Genomic DNA, 26320 nt, shown 5'->3' with positions numbered 1-26320 from the left:
CAGTCGGGGGTGTCCACCTCCTCAGTCAGCGAGTGACTCATGAAAGAGGTGAGTTTCTCGCAACAATATTAAAAGTAATACAGGATGAAATACATCGCTTTCATTGGATTGTTTTCCGTGAACTGGGTTTGCATCGATTGGTCAGTCAGCATTACCCAGCCCTTTTCTTTGCACTGAACGGGTTGCATGTATAGGAGCATGTCTTGAACACATTTTCTTTGTCAGGCTGAAGCTGAACCAATAGTATTAATGAAATGAGATTAACCAAATAGTTACAGCGAGCTAAAAAGGATTGCCACGCTTCATCAAAAACCACACACAATTCCAGCTGGTGCAAGGAAAGGAAGCGAGGGAGTTGCCTTAAGAGCACGCAGTCAGACTTAATAAAGAAAGATAGCCATAATAATGATAAGAGCAATATCCCTGCTTGTGAAGCTGACATATTTATTCAGCCCCCTCTCTCAGACACGCAGGCTTTTGTTACAGCCATAATTTACACTAATGCATTGACATCTCAAGCAGTGGCCAGTCATTTGGAGCCTCTGCCACCTGTCACCTGGGGAAATAATGTGCAATGCCAGTGCATCTTTCAAATGCTCTCCTCTCTCCTCGTCTCCTCCCTGCTCTGCTTGCCTCCATCCCTCTATCAGCTTCTCTCCAAACCCATCTTGTTGTTTTGTTTTTTTTCCTCCCCTCGCTTTCTCTCTCCTCCCAGCCTGCGCTTGTTTCTCATGGTTACAGATGGTTTGTGTTTTCTTCCTGCTTCACTGCCGGGGTTACTGGTTCACCACTGTCTGACAGTTCCACCACACTAGTCTCATACAAACTACAGCGGCAACTCGGCGCAGTCAGCCATTTCACTGAGGCTATGCCGCTGCCACACAACGCTCATATCCCATGACAGATTATAATCACCAGAAAACGCTGAACATGGGAAACAGGGAGCCATGTGGCTACATATGTAGTCGAGGTTTAATGGAATTGTGATGTACACCAGCCCAAGACAAGGGCAGGTGAGGGGGACGTCACGATGAATAATTGAAAAAGCGGAAAGCGGCAAGGGTTAAAGCGGTTTGAGAATGCTGCATGTGCTGTAAAATGGAATTCCATTGTAAATTTTGTATAAAGCACCAAGATAGCATTGCATCAAGCATATGTACGGCATAGCAAAGGTAAAAAGGAAAAAAAAAAAAAAAGAAATGGGGTTTCTTTTAATAATTTTCTGCAGCTGAACTAATATCACTGATGGATCAGTATGGGTGTAAAGGTCTAAGTAGAATCATTTTCTGGACTGTGCAACACACAGTAGAGGGTACTGCGGCTGAAATACTTTGGCTTTTAATATGAAAGATCTGCCAATTGCTCTCCAGGAGTAGCAGTTTTTCTCTTTTTCATTCCCCTGCCTCTGTAATAAAACAAAGACACCCATCTCTGCTAACAGATCATCTCTCCCTCTCTTTCTGTCCTCATTATGAAAAAACTGTTATACTTGGCAACAGTATTAACTGCTCTGTTGCTACTGAGAGCGAGAGAGAAAAGCAAACTGGGTCATATGCTGCTACAGAGGAGGGAAATATGCGAGAAGGTGGACAGAGGGATGGACTGCGGGAAAGAACAAAAAAAAAAAAAAAAAGAAAACCTGATGTAGGTAGGAAACGAGCACAGGTAAAGAGGAACAAGGTTTCGCCTACACAGCACACCAGAAGGGTTAAAGTTTACCTGAATCTTTGAAGTGACGCAGATGAATACATTAGAGCTGGATGAGACTGAATATGAGGCCGACGAGTAAGCAAAAATCTTACTTTATCCCTGCACTCCTTAGTGTTGATTGCTGAAAAAGTTGATTACCTAAGAATTTAGGCTTCTTCAGCTATTGCACGGACTGCAAGCTGCGGTGAACATGTGTCACCTTAATGTTAAATGTAAAGTTGTATCGCATTGTCCCCTCAGTAACTTCATCTTATTTCATTTCCTTTAATAAATTCCTCTAATGAGCTGATACAGTGGGATATAATGAGTGGAGACAGCGTACACAGGAGTTGTCCACATATTTTAGCTCCAGTGCTAAAGAAGAGACAAGCAGAGGACTTAAACAAGGAGTCACAGAGAGAAAGTAGAAAAAAAGAATTAGGAGTCTTTAATGATATAGGCTACATTTGTACATTTCTACAGCAGACTTTCAGAAAGACTAACTGCCAATTCAAAAAAAAGGCTGATAAAATATCACCTGTAACAACTGAAAATGTGAGCTAGAGAGCATGTCAAAAGATTTCAAAATTAAATACTCAACGTAAATATTCAGTATTTTGTCCCATTAAATAAAAAAAAAAAAAACATTTCATAGTTTGAACAATCAATGTGAAATATAAATTACATTAAAGCACCATTTCAAGAATGAGGATATTGAAATAAATAATTGGCCTTTCCATATCAAGACAGTACAATTTCATGGTAGTAATGTAAGGCTGTGTAGTCACACCCAACACTTTCGCTCCAAGTTGTCAGATGGAGCAGCGCACGTTATAACATCAGTGGAATGCTCACAAGACTTCCACAATAAACAGTATATACCTCTGATTACATTATGAAAACCCATGTGAACCTACATCAGCGACAAACAAAATAAGAGGCAGTTAACCATGTGGGTGATACACACATTTATCTTACCTTCCTTTCAGTATTGTAGTCATTCAACCTTTGAAATGAGATCAAATCAATGACAAAACGTGAAAAAGTAATGACAGATTGTCACTCTCTTAGGTGTAACACAGTCTAATCTTCGAAGTTACGTTATTCAAAGGTTTCTGATAACTTCTGATTACAGAAACCCCATTACAAAGAACTCATATTGTACTATCCACAATAATAGACCATTAAAAACAACTGGTCTGCAAGAACGTATTGCAGCATTCTCCTTCCCTCTCCTCCCACCCCCCCTTGGAGGTGCTCAACAGAGCAGCTGTGAAAAGCTGCAGTTCATGTCACACATGCCATCACCCAGAGGAGATGTCCTGGAATATTTTTTTTTTCAGGTCTGGAAGTCATTTTACAGTACACTGTTCATGCACAAGCCTTTCATTTATGCACTACTGACTATGATCTTAATTAAATCTGGCATGGCAACAATCACACAATCAGGTACAACAACACACAGTGCCTTACGTTCATCCCTCAAGACCTGCCTGCACACACACACACACGCACGCACGCACACACACACGCACACATACACAAACACACAGAATTACACACAAAAGTGAGCAAAAAGCTTACTGTGGATAAAAAACGAGGGTAGACTGTTCCAACAGGTGCTTCAAAAAGTCACAAGACCATATTAAAGAATGAGGCACAAAGCTGCCTTTTGAATACCAACCAATACAAGTACCAGCAACCAAATGTGGTGCTCCTGTTTCTACTGCCATACATTGTGTAGAAAAATTCATACAGCTATCTTACAGTACAGTAAAAGGGCTTTCAATATTTATTATTTAGGGCTTGTAAGTTCAAAGTCCTAGCCACCGCGATTAATGCTTTGTTTTCATAATGCATTTTCAATTTGGTTCTGTCAGCAAATTTTGATGGATATTTCATTAAAAATATAGTTAAAACATGTTGATTTGCCCACTTTGCCATCATAAAACCCTCTATAAGTCGTTCATATAACAGTTCATCAAAAAACTGATTTAGAAAAATGTCAGTCACTCAGAAGGGTTCAGTAACTGGTAGACCATGAATTACAAGGTTTACAAAAACATCTGTGGCAGATATAATCCCCCTTGAGCAAAACAATGTATATAATGTAGCCTAGGATCCAGTCAACTTCGGTGAGTACAAATTAGTCCGAGTACTGGAGATCTAAGTCCACTGTGCCATCTGTCACCACTAACCTCACTCTTTTGGGTTTTGTGGCACCCATAGAGTGGGAGGATGTAACAGGTCCGTAGTGTGGTGTTGATGGGTGGTCGCCAGGCTGGCACTGTTGCTGTAAGTCCTTCCTGCAGTGTTCATCCTGTCCCTTGAGCCCTGAAAATGCTGAGTTTGAGAGCTGGTGTCCACAGGGCTCAAGGACCAGCCTCCCTTGGGTGCCTGATGGCTCCATCAGACAGTGGTAGGTATAGTTTGTTGGACCTAAACCTGGGTATGACAGACCCTCGGCCCCATCCCTGAGGCCCAGGGTCACTGAATGATCTCCACTGAAGTTCACAACATAAGGAGGACCTTGATAGCCATAAGATAAAGAAGCTGAGGAGGATGAGGACTGATGCTTGCTTGCTGGTGCTGGCGTTCCAGGAGGTGTATTATGGGCAACTTGAGGGCTATTTTGCTGAGACACAGAGGGAGAAAGAGATGTGCCAAAAGAAAAATCAAAAGGGTCGTGCTGAGCATAACATGGCTGGTGTTTGTCTGGGGTAGATGGAGAGGATTTATCCTGGGTCAAACCTTTGCCTTGTGGTGACACATATCCATCAGACACTTTGCTAGGGAAGAAAAAGGGCCTTGGTAGCGTAGAGAAATTTTTGTGTGTTTCAACACTATGTAGTTTATCAGATGACATTTTACCCTTATTGAAAGATTGGGAGAAAAGAGGGTGGTCTCTGCTGCTGTGCAAATTTGATCTAATGGGGTTACTTGAGGAACTATGATGGCCTACATCCTTTTCAGTGGTAAAGCCTTGAAGTGCAAGGTTACCTTTGTGGCAGACCGTATCTACTTTGTGACTCTGCTGTGTCTTCTCAATATTACTGGATTTTATATTGAGTGTTTTGGACATGACAACGGGGCTGCCAGCAGCTACACTGTCTTTACAAGGTACGCTACACAAATTCTGACTCGGTTTCCCTCCTTGATATTTAAGCACCCGATGGATAACTGTGGAGGTTTTGTCCTGGAAGTTGAATGGATTGTCAGCAGGATTGGGATTTTTCACAGTGAAGAGTTGAGAAGAGAGGAATTTGTTTGCCATTTGAGGTGAGTGGACGGACTTGGTTGAGCTACTCTGTGATGCTCCTCTGATTGTGTTTTGCTGACTACTGGAAAAACACTGAGATTTGTTGGGCATGCTCACACGATGAAAAGGACCCTGGGTTTTAAGGTGAGACTGGGCCTTTGATTGGCTAGCACTAGGCCTGACACTGTTGCTCTGGCTGGAGGATTGGGCCTGAATATTAAGAGACTGAGATGTAACAGCAGAAGAGGTTGCAGCAAACAGTCGAGGCCTGCTCACTACAGGCATGGACTGAGTCTTGGGGTCTTCTTTGGACAGCCTCATTCCAGGATTTTTACTCAAAAATCGATCCATAGCAGTCACCTCAGCATTGCTTAGAGCTGAAAAGTTGAAGTTAGAGTTGGATGGGTTTCTGTCTTTGGAGGGATATTTCACTTCACATTCCAGAGGAAGAGTGTCATTTTTGGAAGGAATGAGATTTGGGAAAAACTGGAGATCCTCACTATTGAAGTTGTTTCCTGGACTGGGTGGGCCAAGATATGGTGTTTCTGTGTTCCATGTATCAGAGGGACTGTGTGATAGGGGACTGCTGAAGGGGTCTGTCGGTGGCTCCAATGGACACAGATCTGATGGAGAAGATGGAAGTATGTTCTGCGGTTGATAGTACCCCTCGAAATTGAGGCACTGGAAGTCCAAAATATCATCACAACAGTTTGTAAAGTTGGGCTCAGTGGAAAGCATATTATCTGGGGCTGTGAACGGTGGAGACTGGGATGGAGGCTGGATAACAGAAGTAGAACCACTGGAATAGACAACTGGCTTTTCCAAAGTCTGAGATGCACACAAACCCTCAGACAGCCTGGAAAGACTGTTGTCAATTTGCTGGAGGGTATGACTAAGACAAGTGGTGGGTGTTTCTACAGTCCCACTCTTACGTGTTCTCTCTATTTTGTGCCTTTGTTTCCTTCCTCCGCTACTTGTCTCCGGCATTGGCCTTTCAGTGGTTCTATCTGGGGCAGAGGCTACAACTTGAGTTTTAATGTCGTTAAGAGGAGAGGACAGAGACAGTGATGAAAGAGACAAAGAGAAAGGTAAGGGCTCTGTTTTCAGAGGGCCTGAATTGTTTAGTTTTTGAGAAGATGGACACTCTTCTTTGAGCTTGCCAACATCTACAAATGCTCTCTTTTCCTTCCCCCTGATTTCTCTCTTAACCTTAGTGTCGATCTTAGCCTCAGTTTCTACCAGTTTCTCTTTCTTCTCATCTACCTCCCAAATGTCCTCTACCTTTCTACGTAGTTTGATTACTGGTAAGGGAACACCATCAAATTTAAAATCCTCCTCTTTGTACTGTGCTCCGCTTTCAAAGCAGCAGCTACTCTTTAAAAAAGGATCCTCAATTTTTGTTTTTTGCCCTACAGCTGACAAAATCTCTCTGGTATCTTTTTTATTGTCTGTTTCTACTGGCTGCTTGACTCCCTCCAGTATAACACCATCTAGCTTCTCCTTGTTTTCCACCTTGTCCTTGTGAGAAACACTGGGTCCACATAGATGTTTTACATTTTCAAGATCTTGATCTTCATCTGAATTTATTTCTTCAGAGAAATCTGCGTCTTGATTTTCTCTTAACCTCTGAGCTCTTTTTTTTAAGTGATGCAATCTGCTTTTTGACTTCATACTAGCTTGCACATTTGCCTGAGCTGCCTCCATCTCCATGTTTAAAATTGATACTGAATCCATGATAGCTTTAAAAGGGTCACATGTGAGTGAATCAGCTTCCTTTTCTGTTTTTAATGGCAAATTGTCACATCCCATTGTTTCTAGCGCCCATACTCTTCCTCTCTTTCTTTTGAAACGAATTTTGAAATTGAGGCCGGACTTTGTCTCCTCCACAAAGGTTTGTTGGAGATGTGAAGTCTCGACCCTGTCTTCCATTACAGATTTCTTTCCATCTGAACCACGGTTTTGTTGGATATTGGCAGGATCCTCATCTTTTTTGTCCTTGATAAGTTTAACATTCTTGAGTGTCTCAGCACTGTCATACTGGTCTTCATCCTGCTTCTCTAATTTACACCTTCGATCTCTCCTTAGTAGACGACGTCGCTGAACTTCGTAGGTCTTGGAACGAAGCACCCGGTTAACCGTGTTTTGTTTAATAGTCCTTTTGGGGTTTAACCTCTGGGCCTCTGTTCTCCTAAATCTGCCTCTGCCATCTCTTAGTAGTTTGTTAGTCTCATCTGAATACAGAGAAAGATCCTGCCTATGCTCTGCGGAAGAGTTTAATTCAGGGGCATCTTTAGACGCCTGGTCAGAAACTAGAGGATTGAAACCCTGTTCAGAGTCTACATCCACAGAATTGCGAAACATCCGTTTTTTCAGAGGAATGTTGGACTGTATGTGTGTCTGCGTATTGTTGTCAGTATGCACATTAGTCATGGCCTTTGCTGAAGTTAGTGACTCTTGATAAGGAGGTAGTGGGTTGGGGCAAGTGGAGAATAACTCATCGTGCCTATGCGGTGACTGAACGTGCAAACTGTCTTGATTCAACTCAGTCTTAATTCTTGCTATAACTTCTTTGTTTAAATGTCCCTTAATGCTTTGTCTATCTTCAGCTATGTATTTTCCTCTAGGTCTCCCCCTTCGTTTTCCTGTGTTCCTCGTCTGCACTGTACTAACACATCTGTTCCTGTGTATCACAGATGGTTCTTCTCTTCCAACGTAGTTTTGTGTCATGCTGCCATGTTCTGAGGTAGAAATCCCTCTTCCTACAATAACTCCCTCGAATCCCTTACTGCTATCACTTTTTTCTTTTCTCAGAATATCAGAGAGAAGGACCCTAGCCTGTTTTATGACAATATCCTTTCCCTTACATGCTAAATTTTGACTCACATTCTCACCTATTTTGCTCTCGCTTATTTGCTCTGATAATTTATCAACTCCGCCTTCTTTACCTGCACCTTTAATCACACTGTTGACAGACTGAGTGTTATTTTTTCTTCTGAGCGTTTCACTGCCTATCAATTCACACTCTGTCTTTTTCCCTTCTTGCAAGCATCCTTTACTCTTACATTCTACCACTGGAGTTGCTGCAGCATTTCTCATCTCTTTTTGCCCTTCAACTTTGCCTTTAATAACATCATTGTGCTGCTCCTTTTGTACGCATACCTCTTCTTTATTTTCTTCCCCTGAGACTGTTTGTATCTCAATGACCTTGTCATTTCCCCTTTTCTCACTGTCTGATAAATCATCTACAGACTCACATGCTTGGCTCTTCTTTACATTAAAATTATCAATAGCCTTGAAATACATTCCTCTGACCCCTCTGTTACCTTCAGCTGTGGTGATCTCTGAGTTCCTTCCCTGCTTCTGTTGAAATCTGGACACTCTGGTTTCTGCCTGTGCTGTCAGAGTCACTGGTCTAATTCGCTGGCTCTGTCTGATCTTTCCTCTTAGCATCGGTTTTCCTTCCTTGTCTTCACAGGTCTTTTCTGCTTCTACACTCTGTGGCACTGATATTCTTGTTAAGTTCACTGTAAGGTATTGCTTCAGCGATACTAGTGGATTGTCCCCAGATTTCTTTAAGCCATCTGAAAGACTTTGACAAACTTTAGCACTTTCCATTGAGGTGTTATTAGGTGTCCTGTTCATCAGCTGCGATGATGGAGCTCCAATGGTCTTGTGCTCAGTTTGCTCAGTCACTTGATTTTGAGCCCTGCCAGCACTGCAGGACACACTGCTGCTGCGCTTTGTGCCATCACCAACTGTTATGCACTTGTTGCTTTGACTGCCTGCGATTGATTTGTCCATCTTCTCCTGTTTGAGCGATTCTGCATTGTCACTACTGTCTAGTTCAACAGGGTTACAAGCAGGTGTAGTGTTAGTGGCGTTAGTAGATCCCGTTTGATGTGTGAGTACAGTCTGGACCATGTTGCTTATTCTTGTAGATGTCCTTGGATGAGCTGCCTGTCTGTCCACCACTTTGAGGGGTTTCGCATTAAGGCTTGTGCCACTATCCACTGGTCTACTTTTCTCATGAAGAGAGACAGAGGAATTTAGAGTGAAAGGTTTCAAGTTTACCTCACCTAAAGCTTTACCATTGGTAGTATTTTCTTCATCCACTTTTTCATTTGCCAAGTGCAGTTCGTTTAGCTCTTTATCTTTAGGCTTCACTTCTTCCAGCAGTTGAAGCAAGGCCCTCTCTTTGCTTTTTGGGTCCTTACAATTAAGCAGGAAATCCACTGTGTGGCGCCGCACTTTAATTCTAACGTCCCTCAGCGTAACTTGTGATAAAAGTGGAACTGTCCGGCACTGTTTGACTGTGGAGGATTTGAATGAGCCTGATCTTCTGTGCTTCTCTCGTCTCCACTGCTTTGTCCTATTCAATTTTCTGCTCATCAAGGCATTTCTCTTCATCTGCTGGGTAAAGGAATTCCTTGAGGGGATGGCTATGAATGGGAGACAAAAAAACAAAGAAACACAGCTGAACTATTGGCTGTTCTATACAAAAACATTTTTTTCTTTTTTGGTAATGTGAATGTTAAGTGCATGAAAATCCAAGACTGTTAAACAATGAAAACATGACAAAACTATATCAATAATCTAAAGCATGCAATCATAATTCTTTTTTGTTGTTGTTGTTGCTTAAGTGCTGAATTATCATGCATTTTTGCATGAAGACCAATTAAACAAAATAAATCACATCAAATTCTTAATGGTAGAAAGGATGACTTCAAGCTTCCTACACATACGAGTGTGGGTATCAAAATCTCATGCCTGGTATGTAAAGGCATTCAGTGTTACCTCACAATCTTATCATCTGAAAACCTGATTTTACTGTCTTTCCTAAGCCAACTGATATCAGTGCTGTGCTATCTCATGGTTGACAAAACAACAATGTGAAGTACATTACAGTACAATGTACAATGTGAAGTTACATTTATGTGCATGAAAACTGAACAAAACCATCGCACCAGTGAAGCTTTCTTATTAGGACTGACTTTTCTACTGTCCAAAGAGAAGGGGCCAAAGCTGTGGTTATGTATAAAAATTGACCTCTGGCAGAAAAATATTCCACCTCTGGGACGCAGTGTTAATATCATCTAAATTAATCGATCTGAAATCTAATATACTTATGAATATGGGAAAGGCAAAGGTGTCAAATTTTGAGGCTTTAATACCAAATCGCAATTTAAAAAACACACAGTGCTTATATTATATTTGGTTTACATTATATTTGGTTTCTAAAACATGATTCATTGGTCCTGAAGTCAAACATTAAAAGTGGCACAGAAATTAAACACTGAAAACTGTTTGAAAGCAGCTCACAAAACGTGGTGCTAATGGTTGTTATTGTAATTCCAATGGCAAGTATGTAAAAGCTAGGGGCTGTTTGCCCAGTGTGAGAATTAACCTGATATGGTGTGCAACAACTAGGGCTGATTTAAAAAAAAAAAAAAAAAAAGAATTCTTCATTAGATTGTACAGCTGTACCTAATAATGCAGCCAGAGTATATATATTAAAATGTGAAGCCAGATCCCTCTGTTTTGTTAAAATCCATTAGCTTCTACTGTTTTTCAGTGTGAATCTGTGAAATGAGCTGGCCAAACTTGCTCTTCAGGTAGAATTTCCCACCCTAAGTTTTCAAAATGGCCAGTATCTTACTTTAAAATTTCCTCTTGAAAATCATCATGGTGAACATGGTGTCTTCATTATATGACTGCAGTATTGCACACACTTGCACCACTCAACTGGAGCCCCTCACTTTCTCCGAGCAGAAAATGTGTAGGAAGATTCTGATCTCAGTGCTGCAGGTGGACTTTGCACAGAAAACCAGTGGGATCTATAGTAATGTTTGCTTTTTCTTGCCTTGGGCGTCAGACATCTCCTTAAACAATGTTCACAGATGGCCAAATATAGACTACAAAAAACTGTAAAACACAGACTAAAAATAGACAGACTTTCATGCTTGTAGACACTTGAGATAAAACTCATGGGGTTTCCGAGGCAGTTTGAAGCACGATAAATAAAAAGATCTGGTGGTATTCAAATCGGGTGAATCAAATTGGAGGTTCACTGGAGCAGTGAGCACAAAAGTCATGCCCCCCTCACAGCCGAGCAACTCTCAGCTGTTTCACACATTCAGCGGAGAGCGGCTCACTGGCAGTCAGCTGATCAGCTACCAGCTGACTAGCTTATCCAATCATATTCATACAAGTGTTCAGAGTGGTCTTGTAAGCTGTCAGTTGTCATCCTCACTCTTTCTCATGCAAATGCCAGCTGCTGCAACTCCCTCCACCACCCCTACATCTTCCTGCTATTTTCAAGCATGCAGGATCACGCTGGCTAACTGTGATTTATATTTATACATGCTTACCATGCCTACTGATATCTCTCTGCTATGATTCATATGAATCACAATACTCAGCATACAGTATGCTCCCACTGGACTTCCTAATGCTGCGAGGAGCTCCCACAAAGTGCAGAGCCTTGTCCACCAAATATAACTGTTTTACCATTTGTAATAAATATTCACTCTCTTGAATTGAGTGTCTATGACTGAAATACAGCTGTTGTCAATTTGACATATGATACAGCTAATGAAACCAAACATGCACATTACTGAAATATGGATATACAGACAATGAATTAAAAACACTGTTAATAACATTCCTGCTGCCTCCTGTGGATGCAAACAACTACAGCACTCCAGAAGTAAAAGTAAAAGAGTAAAGTAAAAGATCCACACAATTCTTCCTCCTGCTGCATCACTAGACCATCACGGTACCCCTCAGTGCATTTAGGATCATATGTAATTGAATTAAGTTTTTTTTTTTTTTTTTATCTTACAGTCTATAATAGCCATCCCCAAACTCAGTAATACCCTTGAACTGCTATTGATTTTGGCCCAACCTGAGAGCAGTCCCAAAACAAAAGGATCAATTTGTCTCTGGTAGACTCAGCCTGCATGATAAATTCATCCACTGCAAGTAAACTTTAAATCAACAGTGTTTAGATATTATCAAACTCTATCACAAAATTTAGTAGATAAAGCACTTCCTCTTAGAATTACAAGAAAACGCAATCCCAAAACGCACTTTTTTGTGGTTGAATAATATGCAAACCCCTGCTTGAAACTGAGCACCAACATAACTTAAAAAATTATATTTAGTATAATATATGGTGTGTTATTCAGTTGTTCAGTGATGAATGCTCAACACTCACACAAACAATGCAAGATTTGGTGGGGATTTTCTTTCTAAACCAAATTAAGAACAAAACAAATCATAGAGGTTTCAGAACAAACACTTCTGCAGACTGTTCAGTGTGTGAGAGGCTTGTGTCATCAAGACGTGACACCCACTAGATTCCTCATGAAGCCTATTGTTAGCGCACTGCCGCCGTTCGATCACATCTGACACACACACTCCCATGTATTTAGTCAACAGACTAAGCTGTTAAACCAACTTATTGACAGCATTACAACACAGATTCACTGTAGCCATCAGGTGTCAATCAGCCATTGAGCGAACGCTCCCTTTAAAATCAATTGCAATGCTGTCTGTGCTGTGTTACATCCAACTGGACATAAAATAAATGATAAATGAAAAGAGGCATGACTGTTTGATTAATTGTGATCTGAGAGAACACAAACCGAGCATACAGAGATCTGTGTTGGTTCTGGTCTGTTTCATGTAACATGCAGTTATTTAAAGCAGAGTCTTGAAACCTTAGATTATTAACTGACATGCTGTTATCAACACTGTCAAAGTTAATACTCAGAAATTCTGCGGGGAAAGCCGGCACTGATCTTAAATGGACTGTATCACATCTCAGGCAGTTCTGCTACCTTGGCTGGCTCAGCGTCCACCCTGTCTGCTTGTCTTTATGTCCCCACTTGGACCCCGTAGCCTCCAATATCTAAAAACCTTCTTCATTCAGCTACATGGTAATTCTGAAGTTTTGTTTTAACCACCAAATGTAACTTAAAATGTTTAGAAAATATAAAATCAAGTCTTTGCTACTAGTATCAAACAGATTCCCAGGAGTCCTTGTTGACGCTGCTAATTATTTAAATCAAATTCAATGATTTGTACCTTCTAAATTCCAACAGTTAAGAAATATCTGAGTTTGTTAACTTCTATAAGCCCCCACCTTTCTAAACACGGGGTAGTTTTGCTGAGCGTCAGTGCTTTTTTTTCAGCAACTCCCTGCCTCGTCACGCTCAGGTACACACGTTCTCATCTGGGAGCCGTACAGTACAACCACAGTTTGACACTGCAGGCCGCTGGGCTGCTCCGCTAGAGCAACCGAGGGCTGCCCAAGTGTCTTGCTCAAGGGCACATCAGCAGTGGGTACTGAGGGAGGCCAGAGAGACATTCATTCATTCATTCATTCACTTCGCCCATCCAGATTTTTCCTGCTGGTCTGGGGGAACCGAACAAGCCCTCTTCTCTAACCTTCAGCAGTGTCTTTAACTCACCGTGCCCTTTCCTGTTTCACCACTGAATTCATGCCTCAATTTAAACCCCTACTTTGTCTGCGATTAGCTAAGATTGCCACTGCTGGGCTTTTAACAAGCGGCGAGAACCAATCTCTCAGCTCCCATCTCAGCCACCACACTCTTGCTTCCAGTTTATTTGAAAACAGATTGAGATTGTACCGATTTCTTTTAAAGCAACAACTGGCTTAGCAACAGCTTATGTAAGAGGACTTTTTGCTGCCTGCGTAGACTGTCGTGGTCTCAGATCTGCGGAAAAAAAGCTCTTTTGACTGTGGCCAACTCTGATGTTATGTTGGTATTGAATTTTTAACACTGGGAGACCAGCGGGGTTTCCAGTTTTTTGTTGAGTGGGCCCGAAAATACAGGCTGTGTTCGTTATCCTTTGGGCTTCAATTTGACGGTGCCCTTAGCAACCGCTGAACTGCTGAGTGAACTGTCAAGATCTCGCCGTCACTTTTATTCTTCTAATTACAACTGTCTAACTATTGTTCAGATAATACACCTGTTATCCTGTTTTAGCTGACTGATATTTAATTTGAGCCTTTTATTTTTAACAGCACTGTAATTTTGTCAATACTATTACACCTATTGGTATCAATAACCGACTTGACAAAGGGTTACCTTTAAAGATACCTGAGTGTACTCCTGGAATAGTGGGCCTTGTCGGGCAGTGGCCTTTCTCTCTGTTTTGACGAAGATATCGCTCTCTCAGACGGTACTTCTGTCCCACAGAGTCCTTTGTCTCTTCACATTCAGGCTGCTTCCCCCTGTGTCTGAAGTGACCCTCTCCTCTCCTGAAGAGTCAAAATCAGATAATCATAGTTTCACCAGCTACAAGTGAACCAGATACTACTTTGACTATGGCTTCCCAAAATAGATTTACACAAAAACCTAGCCAGAAAAAAAAAAAGAAAGGTGGCTGATCTGATGTTGTACACACCTCTCGCAGGTGCAGCATTCACACATTTCATTGCCTTCCCCAAAAAAGCTGGCACCATAGTAACACGTGATCTCCTCCCCAGGTGAGATGGGTCGGATCACTTCAACACAAGCGCCATTCTTCTCACCAGGGACAAACTGGGCGGGACAAAAAGGAAAAAAGCAGAGCAAAACACAAAGACAAAGGTTTGTTAGCCCATGGGATATACCGACACAGCAGTAAGGAAACAGAGCAGCAAGGAAAACAGTGCAAGGAAATGATTTCAGGAGTTGATATCTATGAATATCACACCGAATCTCAAACGACTGTGCAACCAAAACATGACAGTTTTAAGTCATGTGTGTCATGGCAATGTGTCACTCACTTTGTAACAGAGCAACCTCAAGTATTTGTGATCAGTATTTCATAAAGATTACCTTGCAGTTTGGTCTGCAGTCTTCAGCCCAGAACGGGAAACAAAGAGACACAACATGAAAGAAAGGGAGAGATAAACATTTTTAACTTATTAATTTAAATCACACAGATGAATAAGGGCAAAACATTTTGCTGATCATCTGGCTTGCATTTGATTCATTCCCAGCAAGACTCAAAGCTAAGCTGATTAACTCTGAAACATTATTAAAAGATCTTGTCAGGAGGTGACCTCTACACAAGAATGGATGGAAGAATTAACTCAAAAGAAATCGGACTGGATCACCAATTTCACCGGACCTTTTTGTGCTTCCTAAAATTCAGTATATACCATATAAAGACAGATGGTCTGTGAAAACCAAGTAGCTTGGGCTTGGGTTGTAACAGATTAATGATTGCTCAATTGTTTTTATAACGAAATTGAAAGTTTAAAGCCCCAACCCACCATATTACACAGTGTTTATCTCCCTGATGCACACTTATAAACAGTGACTATAGAAATTATTTCTCTCCCTTAAACCCTTCAACATTTACTACTGCTAGATTAGTCTGAAATACACTTTTAGTTTTTGGTCTAAATTCTACACAAAGTACCCTTCTATCCAAGATGGACTAAAGTTTCCAAAGTACAGAGGATGCATTCTTCAGTGCTTCCTCTCTGTCAAATTACTTCATTACCGTCACAGTAAGACCAGGGGAGTGCACTGTCTGGATTTTATATACAGTGATGGAGGGGCGATAGTTTATATTTCTCTCAAACTCCATAAAGTGAGATCAAATGTCATCAATGAAGCGGCGACGATATCCCACACAGTGCTCCAGCATTCTCAAACAGAGCAGAACGCCCGGGCATCCTGCCAAACTGTAAGTCACCAAAATGTAACTTGAACAGGTACAAATTTGCCTGAGTTCCACTATCAAACTGCCGAACAGTAAGAGATGAAGTGTGTGTGGACGAGGGGACTGCGTGTAAAACCTTACGGAAATCCTGCGCTTTTATTGGGGGGAGGGCGATTGTGCAATATTGAGTGTTAAATGATGGCTTGGGGGAATGCATAGCATTTCTGTACAGATACTGAAAGGTCAGGGGAATGTGCATTATCTGGGCAGTGAACAGATAATAGGGGAATGTGCAGTATTAATGTGGGAGTGTGCAATCTTCTTGGAGTGTATGTTCTGGTGTATCTGGATCTGAGTGTGATACTGCATGCTAATTGCACTTCAACTGTACAGGTACACAGATATACGTGTGTGTGTGTGTGTGTGTGTGTGTGTATAGGGAGGCTATGTGCGGCTGCATTGTTCACTCCAATAACCGAGACAAATTTCTCTTAAGGGAGACAGTAAAGGCTAATCTTATCTTAGCATACGAAACAAAAAAATTCCATTAATGCCATGAAGACGTGCTGAAGGCACCTTCACTTTGTGGAAAGAAAGGCAATATCAGAAAATATCTGAAAAGAACATATATCCCAAATGCCTTGCTATTACATGAACAATGCTATCAATTGTTTTCTGCAAGTTAACTGAGAAGCCCCACTGAGTAAACAGGGTTTTTTTTTTTTTTGATGTGCTTAGATTTCCAACTAAAAAATGTCACCTACAATTTCTAAATGAATGTGATGTCAAGCACCTTTTAGCGCAAGACAAGGAGGTGAAGACTGGCAGCCCAGCCTGGCGCTGGCACTGAGCATCACAGTCATGAACAAGTTCAGCTACGATGGAAACTCGCTTTCTTGGGAGCTCAAACCTACGAGCTAACAGTTACAGAACGCGACCAGCCCCCCCAGGTACTTGTGCCAGGATCTATAAACTAGTCTCTCCTGACATGGATACTTTAAATGACACTTAAAACTTGGAGGGGAGGAGGGGGAGGAGAAAAGGTCCTGACTTGTGAAAATACTGGAGCACTGCCACCGGTGAAACTCACGGTTGTAACACCTTTTATTTAGAAGGGAAGTCCTGGCTATCAAGGCTGTATGCCTCTCTGTTTTATCTCACCTAGCCCACTGCACTGCACTGCTCTTTATTTGTTAACCTGTGCCGAATACGCTGGTTTTGACAGTCCATCCACAAGTGTTTGACCAGTCTATGTAGTCTATATACTTTCTGTTTATTAGCATTTTTATTTTCATTCTAGAATGATACACAACAATCTACAGCTGAAAGATACAGTAAAAAAAAAAAAATACTGCAATTATTTTGACAGATGCTGTTACTGTGATATGATTCAGAATATTCTTCACCAAACAAACATGGTTTCTTAAAATCTGGAGATCACAATTTGAATGCCAGGGCATCTCTGTAGCATCACAATACTCATTTATAATGCAAATTTGTCACACCTTTTACCGTTGCCAAAAAACTGCAGCTCCTATGATACTGCTATTTACCATAGTGCAATTTTGATGATATTTCAATTAATTGTTGAGCCCGTATGGCCGGTGCGCAATCTGACAACGTCAATTAACAAATGAACAGACAACACTCGCTCCTGTAATTGCTTTATGGTGGTCAAACACAGGGATGGCATGACGGATTGTCAAGCGAGCAGAAGTCGCATCATTGCTCTGACCAGGTCTGAGATCTTGGTATCTGTGCATCTCTGGTGTGTGTGCATGCAGACTGGCTCACCGTGGTTAATAAAAGCCGCAGGCCCGAGCCAGAGCTGAGCGCAGCGTTTGCGTGTGGAGTACATCACACTGAAGTCGTTGACTCCTGCCCTCAGTACGGCGCTGTCGGCGGGGCTCAGCTCTGCGATGCAGCCCAGCAGAACCTCCACCCTCTCACCTACAAACCTGCAGCACATTACAAGAGCCGTATTTACTGAAAGACACACACACACACAGACGGGGCCACAGCACTGTCAACCCCAATGTGTTAAACCGTGCTAAACTCTGTGTTCAGCCACACACCACCTCAGTGAACTCAGTGTTAGTGTGTGAGTTTTTTTACCAGTGCCTTGTAGCAGTTATCTTTGCTCCGTTGGTCTCTGAGGAGTATCTGTCGCAGGACTCTATCTTCACGCCGCTATCCAACAGGAAGGCACTGAGGTAGCGATACACCTGCGGGCATCAGGGACGGTTTAGATTTATGTGCTCTCACTCTCAAAAAACAAATTCGAGAATCAGCGCTACAGTCCTGCAAAACTAAGGCTGGTGAAACAAGAGGGAGATGCCAAAATCACCCAATGCCACAGAATCAGCCCACAGCTACATTTTTTGTTCTTTGTATTTCAGCTGAACATGTTTTTCAAACTAATCGCACAAAGAGTGAAACACAAGCTCACATGTTGTCTCAGCAGCTCCTGTCGATGGCTTCCCAAACTGTTGAAGTAGTCCCCGGCCAGTTCCCCCACCGTCAGCGCTTCAAACGTCGCCTTGAAGTCGTGCGTTCGCTGGAAGCGCAGCAAGGTCTCCTTGAGGTTACCCCAACGCCGGACCTCTGGTGGGGGGCTTGAGAGGACAAAGGGGGACAGACCACATCAGAGGAGAAAAACAGGTGAAGAGCATCATGTAATCACAGTTTGTGTCAGACGGTAAGCTCATACCTGGCATTTCGATGCATTTTTTATATTATAATAAAAATTACACTTTACAAGACTGCATTGCTGTGTATTCACCCTTGGCTTGACAATACATGCACTTTAACTGTGTTTCACCATATTTGTTACTTTTACTCCATTGCCTGCTCTTTCGTCCCTGGACACTGAGTGTCTCCAGTTAATGCATTTTTTTAATACAACAGATTTAAAAAATTAAATACAAAAAAATAAATTGAAACACAACGTGTAACTGTTTTATAATGGAGACAATAGTTTTATAATGTGAGCTAATTTCAATTTTCCTGATGACATATATATCTTTTGGCATGTTCTTTTATACCTTTGCATGAATCTTAAATATCTTTGCCATAAATGTAAGCATTACTTCTAGCTCTTTCCTGTAGTTTAACACTTTCCATACATTTACATGAAGCTCTCTAATCCGTGTGTTGCACTTAAACATCAACCTGCCAAGGGACTACAGATGAAAATGAGCCTTTAGGCTAAATCTGGCATATTTACATTGCTTTAATAATCACTAGCAGGCACACCCCCTATTAGATAAATAAATCTCAAATTACCATAACTATGAACTGTTAGCATTAAAGTAGTTACACACCCAGTGCCACGTGCCACTGCAGAAATACATAGCATAAGCCTATCTAATGCATTGTGGATGACTGGCACAATGGCCCTGGCAGGTCTGCACCTTGTGTTCATGCCATACAAGGAGACAATCATTACTTATTAAAAAAAAAAAAAAAAAAAAAATGTGAATTAAAAACAGTCATCATAATATTTAACATTTTTACACACTGGCACTAACTGGCACCTTATCATGATTTATAGCAAACCCAGAAGGAGCTCCATCCCCAGTAGTGTCTCTTCCTTTCCTAAAAGACTTTGTCCATGACTTCTGGAGGCTGCTTGCTCAAATCAGGCCTGACAACTCTCAGGCCCGTAACTCTCCCATGTTCTGTCAATTCATTAATCCTGATGTGCTAGCTGACCACTTCCTGAGGGGCGGCTGCAATCACCATTTATCCAAAATATCGCTCATTCTGATCACCACTGAGCTCTGCGCTACACCTGCAGAGCCTCTGACCTTCAACTCAGGGTTCAGAAATGATGCAGAAACCCAGAGGGCACTCATCAGTGTCCTGTGGGTTTTCTGGCATAACAAACTGGGATGTGTCACATAGTCAGTCGTCATCATAGCATTACGCTCAGCTCTGGGGTCAGAGGTTAGTGTCAACAGTGTCAGAGGCTGTGCTGTGTCCCTCAACTAGTGAGCAACACAAAAAATAAAAAGTGAAGCTAACCTGTTTTACTAATATTTGTAAGAACAAGCCAAATTAGCTGAGGGTAGGCCCCTTGGTAGAAAATTTTAAGACAGAGAGTCGATGTAACATTTGCAATACTTGCTGTGAGAGCAGCTACTGAAAACAATTAAGTTTAACAACAAAGAAAGGAAGAGGAAACACGGAAAACACTGCCTAAGCAAAGGAGATAGAGTTTGTGTATTTTTAACAATTAAAGTTATTAATTAAAGTAAAACTTTTAACAGTATATTGAGAGCACCAAAATCTAAATTACTGGAATAATGGGAGGTCCTAGAGGGTGGTATTGGTGGTGGTGGGGGGAGGAGGGGTGTTCTGCATAAATACACTATGATTTTCCAGATAAAGAAAAAGAGTCAACACATAAAGACAACTGTCAGTCTGTGGCAGATGACACACTCATACACTGTCCAGTCAAACTGCAACCAGTGAATGCAAGAAAAAAAAAAAGTATCAGTGGATGTGTGTTTTCATGGAAACATGTCAACAAGTACAATGACAGCTATAGTGAATGCAAACACTGGGTTTTTAACACCATCTGAGACAGCACTCCTGCAGTGATGAGGTACCTGATGTTCATTTTATGGGTGCTGAAGCCCAGCAGAGGGTCCAGCACCAGACTGGTGGCCAGGTCATCGGTCTCACACAGCTCCTTCACACTCATTCTAGTGCATCCGTCCATTGCCTCCCACCATCAGCATGCTGAAATCACAGGGGTCACTGACCTCAGATATCACCATAATGACAACATCATACTACAAATGAGCGTGATGATACATCCTACTAGTAGTAATTGGTAACTAAACATATTACCTAGATGTGATTAGTAATGCATATCAGCAGTGATGTGAAGCATCGTGTCCGCAAAAGCAATGCCATCCCCTCCCCTCCTGCACACATTAACCCTTCGCCCCGAGCCGCTACCTGCACCCCGCACTCTGATGTAAACATGCAGGGCTGTCATTTACACACACCGATGATAACATTAGCATAGCACGTTAGCTTAGCAATGCAGCTTGCTAAGAAAATATGCTACCCATCAGCTGGGGAGTGAGGACCCTAACGTTAGGCTTGGCTAGTAAAGTTAGCCACCTAGCTCCTAGACTAGCATCACTCTGTCGATGAAAGCCCAGCATCCAGGATGAGCCGTGGACCTTCATGCTAACAGAAGCGCTGTTACTGCACAGAACAGCCGTTTGCACAACGCACCTGGGAGTCTTTTGGGAGTCAACGAAATGATCGTCAGGTCAGACAGGCAGCAAGCTCCTCGCCTGCAGCGGCTCCCGTTCGCTCTGATGGGGAACGCTAGCGCACCTAGCCAACCAGCTAGCTGTCCGCCGTCCAGTTAGCTAGCCTGGTTAGCGAGGCAAAATGGCTTTCCGCTCTCCAGCTGTGGAATTTGTGGATTTAGTACGGCGTGCAAATCCCAATTTACGTGACGCACTCACGTTATTCACCACGAAGCGCAGCAAATGGACCAAAAAGATTTTGTTTTCTTGTGTCGCTCGGTAGCTAACGTGAAGCTAGCTTTGCTCACGGCTCGTCTGGTACCAAAAGTTGACGAGCGACGGCCACACTGCAATCAAACTATCGCTGGCCACGCCCCCCCGCGGTGGTTATTCGCCCGGGTGAAAGTCAATTTCAACAAATAGAAGGCTCCGCGTCGTTCGGAGCGCCGTGATTGGCTGGAGTCGTTGTGGGCGGGACCAGCCGTGGGTTAGGCTTCACATTGTTGATGCAGGGCAGAGGTGAGAAATGTACAGTACACCCTCCTCGGCTGCGGGACGCATTTTACAAATTCTTTCACATGAGCGGTGCAGCAGTGCGCGGCGAGAGTGTGCGGTGTTTAAAAAGACAGCTGTAACATGAGCGACAGCATGACCTGACCGCTGTAGTATGAGGAAAAAGCCACATTACCGCTGTAAACTGAAGGTTGGTGATGTTACTTTGATTTAATCCCCTCATCCATTAAGATTAGTGATTATCTGCTTAAAATTTGTAATTGGTGATTTAATACAGCGGATTACTGCAGTTCACTGGCCTAAAATTTCACTTTGGACGGCAGACTGAATTCATGGTGCCCAGCTGAAATTATCATGATGTCCTCGTTAAAGGTTCAAAGATGAAAAGTTGACAAAGAGCATGTTTTCACCTGCTGCTCCCGTTTCTGCGACACCTGCTGTTTCCCAGATTGTGATTGTATTTTTCATTAGTTTTCATTTTTAATTCGTTTCTAATTTCTGTTTTCAATTCAGTTTAGTGTCTGTTAGTTTCCAGGGGTGGGTTTGTTCGTTTCAGTTGTTTTTTTTTTATTATTATTTTATTTTATTGTTTATTTTATTTTAGTTTAGTTTAGTTTAGTTTTTACTTTTACTTCTTTAACTGCAACAAGGCACTGGTAAAAGGCTAAAACCAAAGACATTTTACACAATAGCATACAGTATTGTTTAATTTGTAGTTTTTTCTAAAGCTTTTTTTTCCCATTTCTGTTTACTAATTTTTTTTTTTCTTAGTTTTAGTTAACTATAATAACCTTGGGCAGCACACACTACAGATAATGAGTGGTGATTTTTCATTATAGGCTGCAAATAAACTGTCACTCAGGGAAGGGGAAAAGGGGTTAAATATTAAATATCATGTGAAAACCCAACACAAAATCTATCATGCATGCATTTTTTTTTTTTTTTTTTTTTTTTAGTGAGACATCCAAGTGCAAGTAGATAGACTCAGATTCTTTTTTATGTTTTTATCTGTTTAAATCTGAGAAAGCGTTTTCAGCACAAATAAAGGCTCGTTGTGCCAGGCACTCACACTCACAGCCTACATTACTGATATTTTTACATCAAACCAATAAGGGGCGCCACAGATACAACACTCTGAGTTCACCGTGATCTGGTCAGGAGCCGGAGAGCCATGTACCTCAGGCACTGGTTTAGGGTCTGCTCACCGAATTTTGATGCACCAATATGGTCATTATCAGCATCTGCAGCGGCGCTCAACTGGGGTTTTTAAGAGGCACAAAATAATGTGTGCATGTTTTTACACAGTCAGACTAATCAGCTTGCTGCACTTTCAACAGAGACTTCCTGGTTTGTAGCGTTTGTCCAGAGCTGCCAAGTGGGGGTTACCCTGACAGCCTGGACTGATAAATGAATAAATAAATAAATAAATAAATAAAAGCTTGTCAGCCAGCAGCTCGTTTACAGGGTGGAAACGCCCGCACGGAAACAAGAGGAGGAACCCCCCCTGCAGGAGCGGACCTGCCAGCTGGCACAGGTAGGTGACAGCTGTAGGCCCTGACAGCCAGAGGGCCCCACAAACAGCCGGCACAGCAGCTAATGCAGCTTATTTTATCTCCCATTTACAATAAATACACATTAAAGAGCATTTTGTTGCAATGAAAATGATTTCAGTGTCGAGGCTGCAGTGAGCTGTAAATCTCAGCTGATAACAACAGTGTACCGGCTGTAAAGTTTATAAATATATATATATATATATATATATATATATATATATATATATATATGTGTGTGTGTGTGTGTGTGTGTGTGTGTTTCGAGCCATTTATAACCTGTTTACATCACTGTGAGTCATGTGTCCAGCTTTTTATTTTCACGGTGATGTTCCAAACCCCTGAACCTGGTGATGTACTCTGTAGATCTAGATATAAACCCATATAAATCTTTTTCTTCTTCTCATTGGTTTTCTATTGTCGTGGAATTCTACAACAAAAATGAACAGTCAGATGGTCTTCGGGCCTTTAATGCTGTGACAGCAGGAGAATCACACACGCCAGAGCTTGGAGGTAGAGTTGTCAGTACGACGGAGGTGACAGGACGCTTTTAAGGTCTTCAGATTTTACATAAACTTTGCATGTCTTACATAGTCAATCAGGTAATAAAGCAATAAAAACTTTCCAGAAACAGACCTAGTTAATGAACCGGCCTGGTCATAAATTCCAGACAAGTAACTGATCAGCAGGCAGAGGGTCTGATCCATCACAAATACCACCAGCTTCGCTCTGAGGTCATACAATACATGATTTTAATGGTAAATTCCTTCACACTTCCCTCCTTTTTAACATTAAAATCATTGTTTTCAAGGTATCAAACACAGTCTTATCTACTCACATGGCCTGGAGATTCTGCTCATCTTTCAACCTAATTTGATCCAACTGGATTTAATAAAAAAAAAAAAAAAGTTACCCAAACAAGACAGAAAGTCCAGGTCACATGATTCGTATGTGGCCAAACATCCCTTCCCCATAAGAGACTGGAGATGGGTGAAAGACTTCATATGGCTAACTCAACAATAATATGGCCAACAGGAAAACCTCATATTCATATGTGAGGGAAAAACCTGAGTGCGTGATATTCAAACAAACTCCAGGTCATGTTCAGACCAATACAAGAGGAAGGAATACAATCGTGGAGGTTATCATGAAGAGGACCATTATGCCCTCACTTAAGGAGCATCCAAATTTTTTTGAGAGGATGCCAGGAGATTTTGATTTTTCTCCTCCATGGCGGTCAGTTGTCTTCAGGGATCTTCCTCAAGTCTTCCTCTGCAGGCACGTCCACAGGCACTTTCTTGCTACATATACTTTGCATGTCTTACATAGTCAATCAGGTAATAAAGCAATAAAAACTTTCCAGAAAGTCATAAATTCCAAACAAGTAACTGATCACTTCTAAGTGAGATAAGCTGGTCGAGGGTCTGATCCATCGCAAAAACCACCAGCTTCACTCTGAGGTCATACAAAGCCTAACGCAATACATGATTTTAATGGTAAATTCCTTCACACTATCACTTTCCATTCATGTTAAGGACGTGCTCAGCTCACAACTAAACCCTAAAGTCTGGGCGCAGAATCTTCCAAATAATAACAGAAAGAGACTAGGACAGCACTTCAACTATATCCTTTTTATACCCCTGAACTGTGGCAAACTAAATACATATCTTTTCAATCTAGCTTTTATTTTGGAGTAATGCAATAGCCTTAGTTTTTCAGTTCAATCATTGGTTTTCATATTTATTTTTATCATTGCATTTATTTTATTTGTTTTTAATATTTTATAGTTTTTATTGCAATTTTTAGTTTATCATACTCCTTATTGTTTGTTGTTGTTTGCTCAGATTCCAAAAGAAGAGAGTCGTCCATCCTCAATTTGTATTATTTACGTACTAGTTTTTCTTACATGGTGCTTTTATGTGCTGCCACCAGATGAGACCGATTCCCCCAGTCTCTGTCTTTTGTGTTTCTATATGGCCACAGCTTTTACTGTTGTGTTATGTCTGTTATGCAACACACCAAACCACACTGAGTCAAACTCCTTCTCTGAGCAAGCCTCACTTTGTCAGCAAAACCGACTCTGATTCTGATTTTTTTTCTTCTTCTTCTTTGAACTGCATGAATGCAAATGCAATAGGCGTTGAAATGAACTTGAGTCGAGCCAGTGGTGCAATTTGCAGCTCTGTTTGACCCGCAGGGCCGAGGCGCAGGCCGGAGTCGCTCAACAACGAGATTTCCCATTAAGTTCCCCGACATGTTTTTAAAAAAGGGGTTGTTGTGGCTCATTGCCTGTGCAGATTTCTCACTGAACCCACAGCCTCCTTCACGCTTTAATGTCCCGGCGAGTGATAGGAAAGCACAAAAGACTCTGCAAAGACATGGGCTGGGAAGAAAATGCCCTTAACCAGCCCCTTAAAGGGACAATATACCAAAATATGTGAGAATCTGAAGTCCTTTGTATGCAGATAGAGGTGTCTATCAGGGATTTCTCCTGAGTCAAGGTCATTAAACGGATTTTCACAGGTGAGAGTTGTTGAAGAAAAACCATTGTAGTCCAGTCTAGTAGTTTGCTGTAATGGTGTGAGTTTATTGAAGTATGCCGGCACACTGGTGAACTGACTGACACAGAGGGTATCTGGTACGGTGAGCTGACCAAGAGCAACGTCAGGGGAAGACCTTTATAGGGGAGAGTTGGGTAATTTGTGCCAAAAGGGCAAGTAGTGCCACCCCTGTTATCTAGAAAACCATAGAAGATGTTGGTCATGTGACCACATATTTTTGAAGAGGCATCCATTTCACTCATCCTGCAAAGAAGGGAGACGCATGGCTTGAGAGGAAAGCACATTTCAGTTCAAAAAACATTTTTTTGCCCTCCAAAGTAAAATTTCTACGATCAAGGTTTTTTGATTGCTGTGTTTGAACAATTATAGAAAACTTTGAAAACAGTTCACACAGGTTTTAGTACTTTAGTAAGCTACACCATGAGTCTACACAGTTAGCATGATGTTAGCTCAAAACAGCTGGGGGATGCATTTTTTTCAAAATGGTGGGCTTGGGGTAATTTGTGCCAAAGGGCCTGGGGTAAGTTGTGCCAGTAGCACAACTTGTAATTATATACTATATATTACTTTATTGTATTTTATTGTTATTGTACATTGTCTTCTTACCTTTGATCACTAAAACTATTCAGGTTCAGGTGAAGATGATTTGCAGGTGCTCATTTTGGAATTTTTATTTTGTTCTGGGTATGTGTTCATGTGGCGCTAGGCCTCGTTATAGAAAAGTGGCCTGTGATTTTGTTAAAATAATAAATAAATGTTAAATAAATAATTTTGTATTGAATTTGTTTT

At 41.6% G+C, this 26320-nt stretch overlaps 1 protein-coding gene across 2 annotated transcripts; it reads right to left on the bottom strand.

Annotated features, from left to right (window-relative positions):
- Positions 1–2114: 2114 nt before the first annotated feature.
- On the bottom strand, positions 2115–21238 carry kmt5c (lysine methyltransferase 5C). Of its 2 annotated transcripts, none has more exons than XM_030057660.1 (9): positions 20888–21238; positions 20248–20380; positions 18084–18249; positions 17750–17859; positions 17429–17592; positions 14800–14819; positions 14384–14520; positions 14065–14237; positions 2115–9387 (listed from the first exon to the last, which is right to left on the bottom strand). In XM_030057660.1, exons 2-9 carry the CDS (start codon positions 20358–20360, stop codon positions 3836–3838), a joined length of 6435 nt encoding a protein of 2144 aa, XP_029913520.1. In that variant the 5' UTR covers positions 20361–20380; positions 20888–21238; the 3' UTR covers positions 2115–3835. The 2 variants fall into 2 exon arrangements, with proteins under 2 accessions (XP_029913520.1, XP_029913521.1); XM_030057661.1 differs by having other exon boundaries at positions 14077–14237.
- Between the last annotated feature and the right edge of the window lie 5082 nt (positions 21239–26320).

Source organism: Myripristis murdjan, chromosome 8 (assembly GCF_902150065.1).
Source record: "Myripristis murdjan chromosome 8, fMyrMur1.1, whole genome shotgun sequence".
Taxonomy (NCBI): Eukaryota; Metazoa; Chordata; class Actinopteri; order Holocentriformes; family Holocentridae; genus Myripristis; species Myripristis murdjan.
This window is presented reverse-complemented; position numbering and strand designations above follow the sequence as displayed.

Coding starts and splice junctions, on each gene's coding strand:
- kmt5c (XM_030057660.1), bottom strand. CDS start 20,360: ATGGACGGATGCACTAGAATGAGTGTGAAGGAGCTGTGTGAGACCGAT. Junction 18,250..20,247: donor ACCCATAAAATGAACATCAG/GTACCTCATCAC, acceptor TGTCCTCTCAAG/CCCCCCACCAGAGGTCCGGC. Junction 17,593..17,749: donor ATAACTGCTACAAGGCACTG/GTAAAAAAACTC, acceptor AATGTGCTGCAG/GTTTGTAGGTGAGAGGGTGG.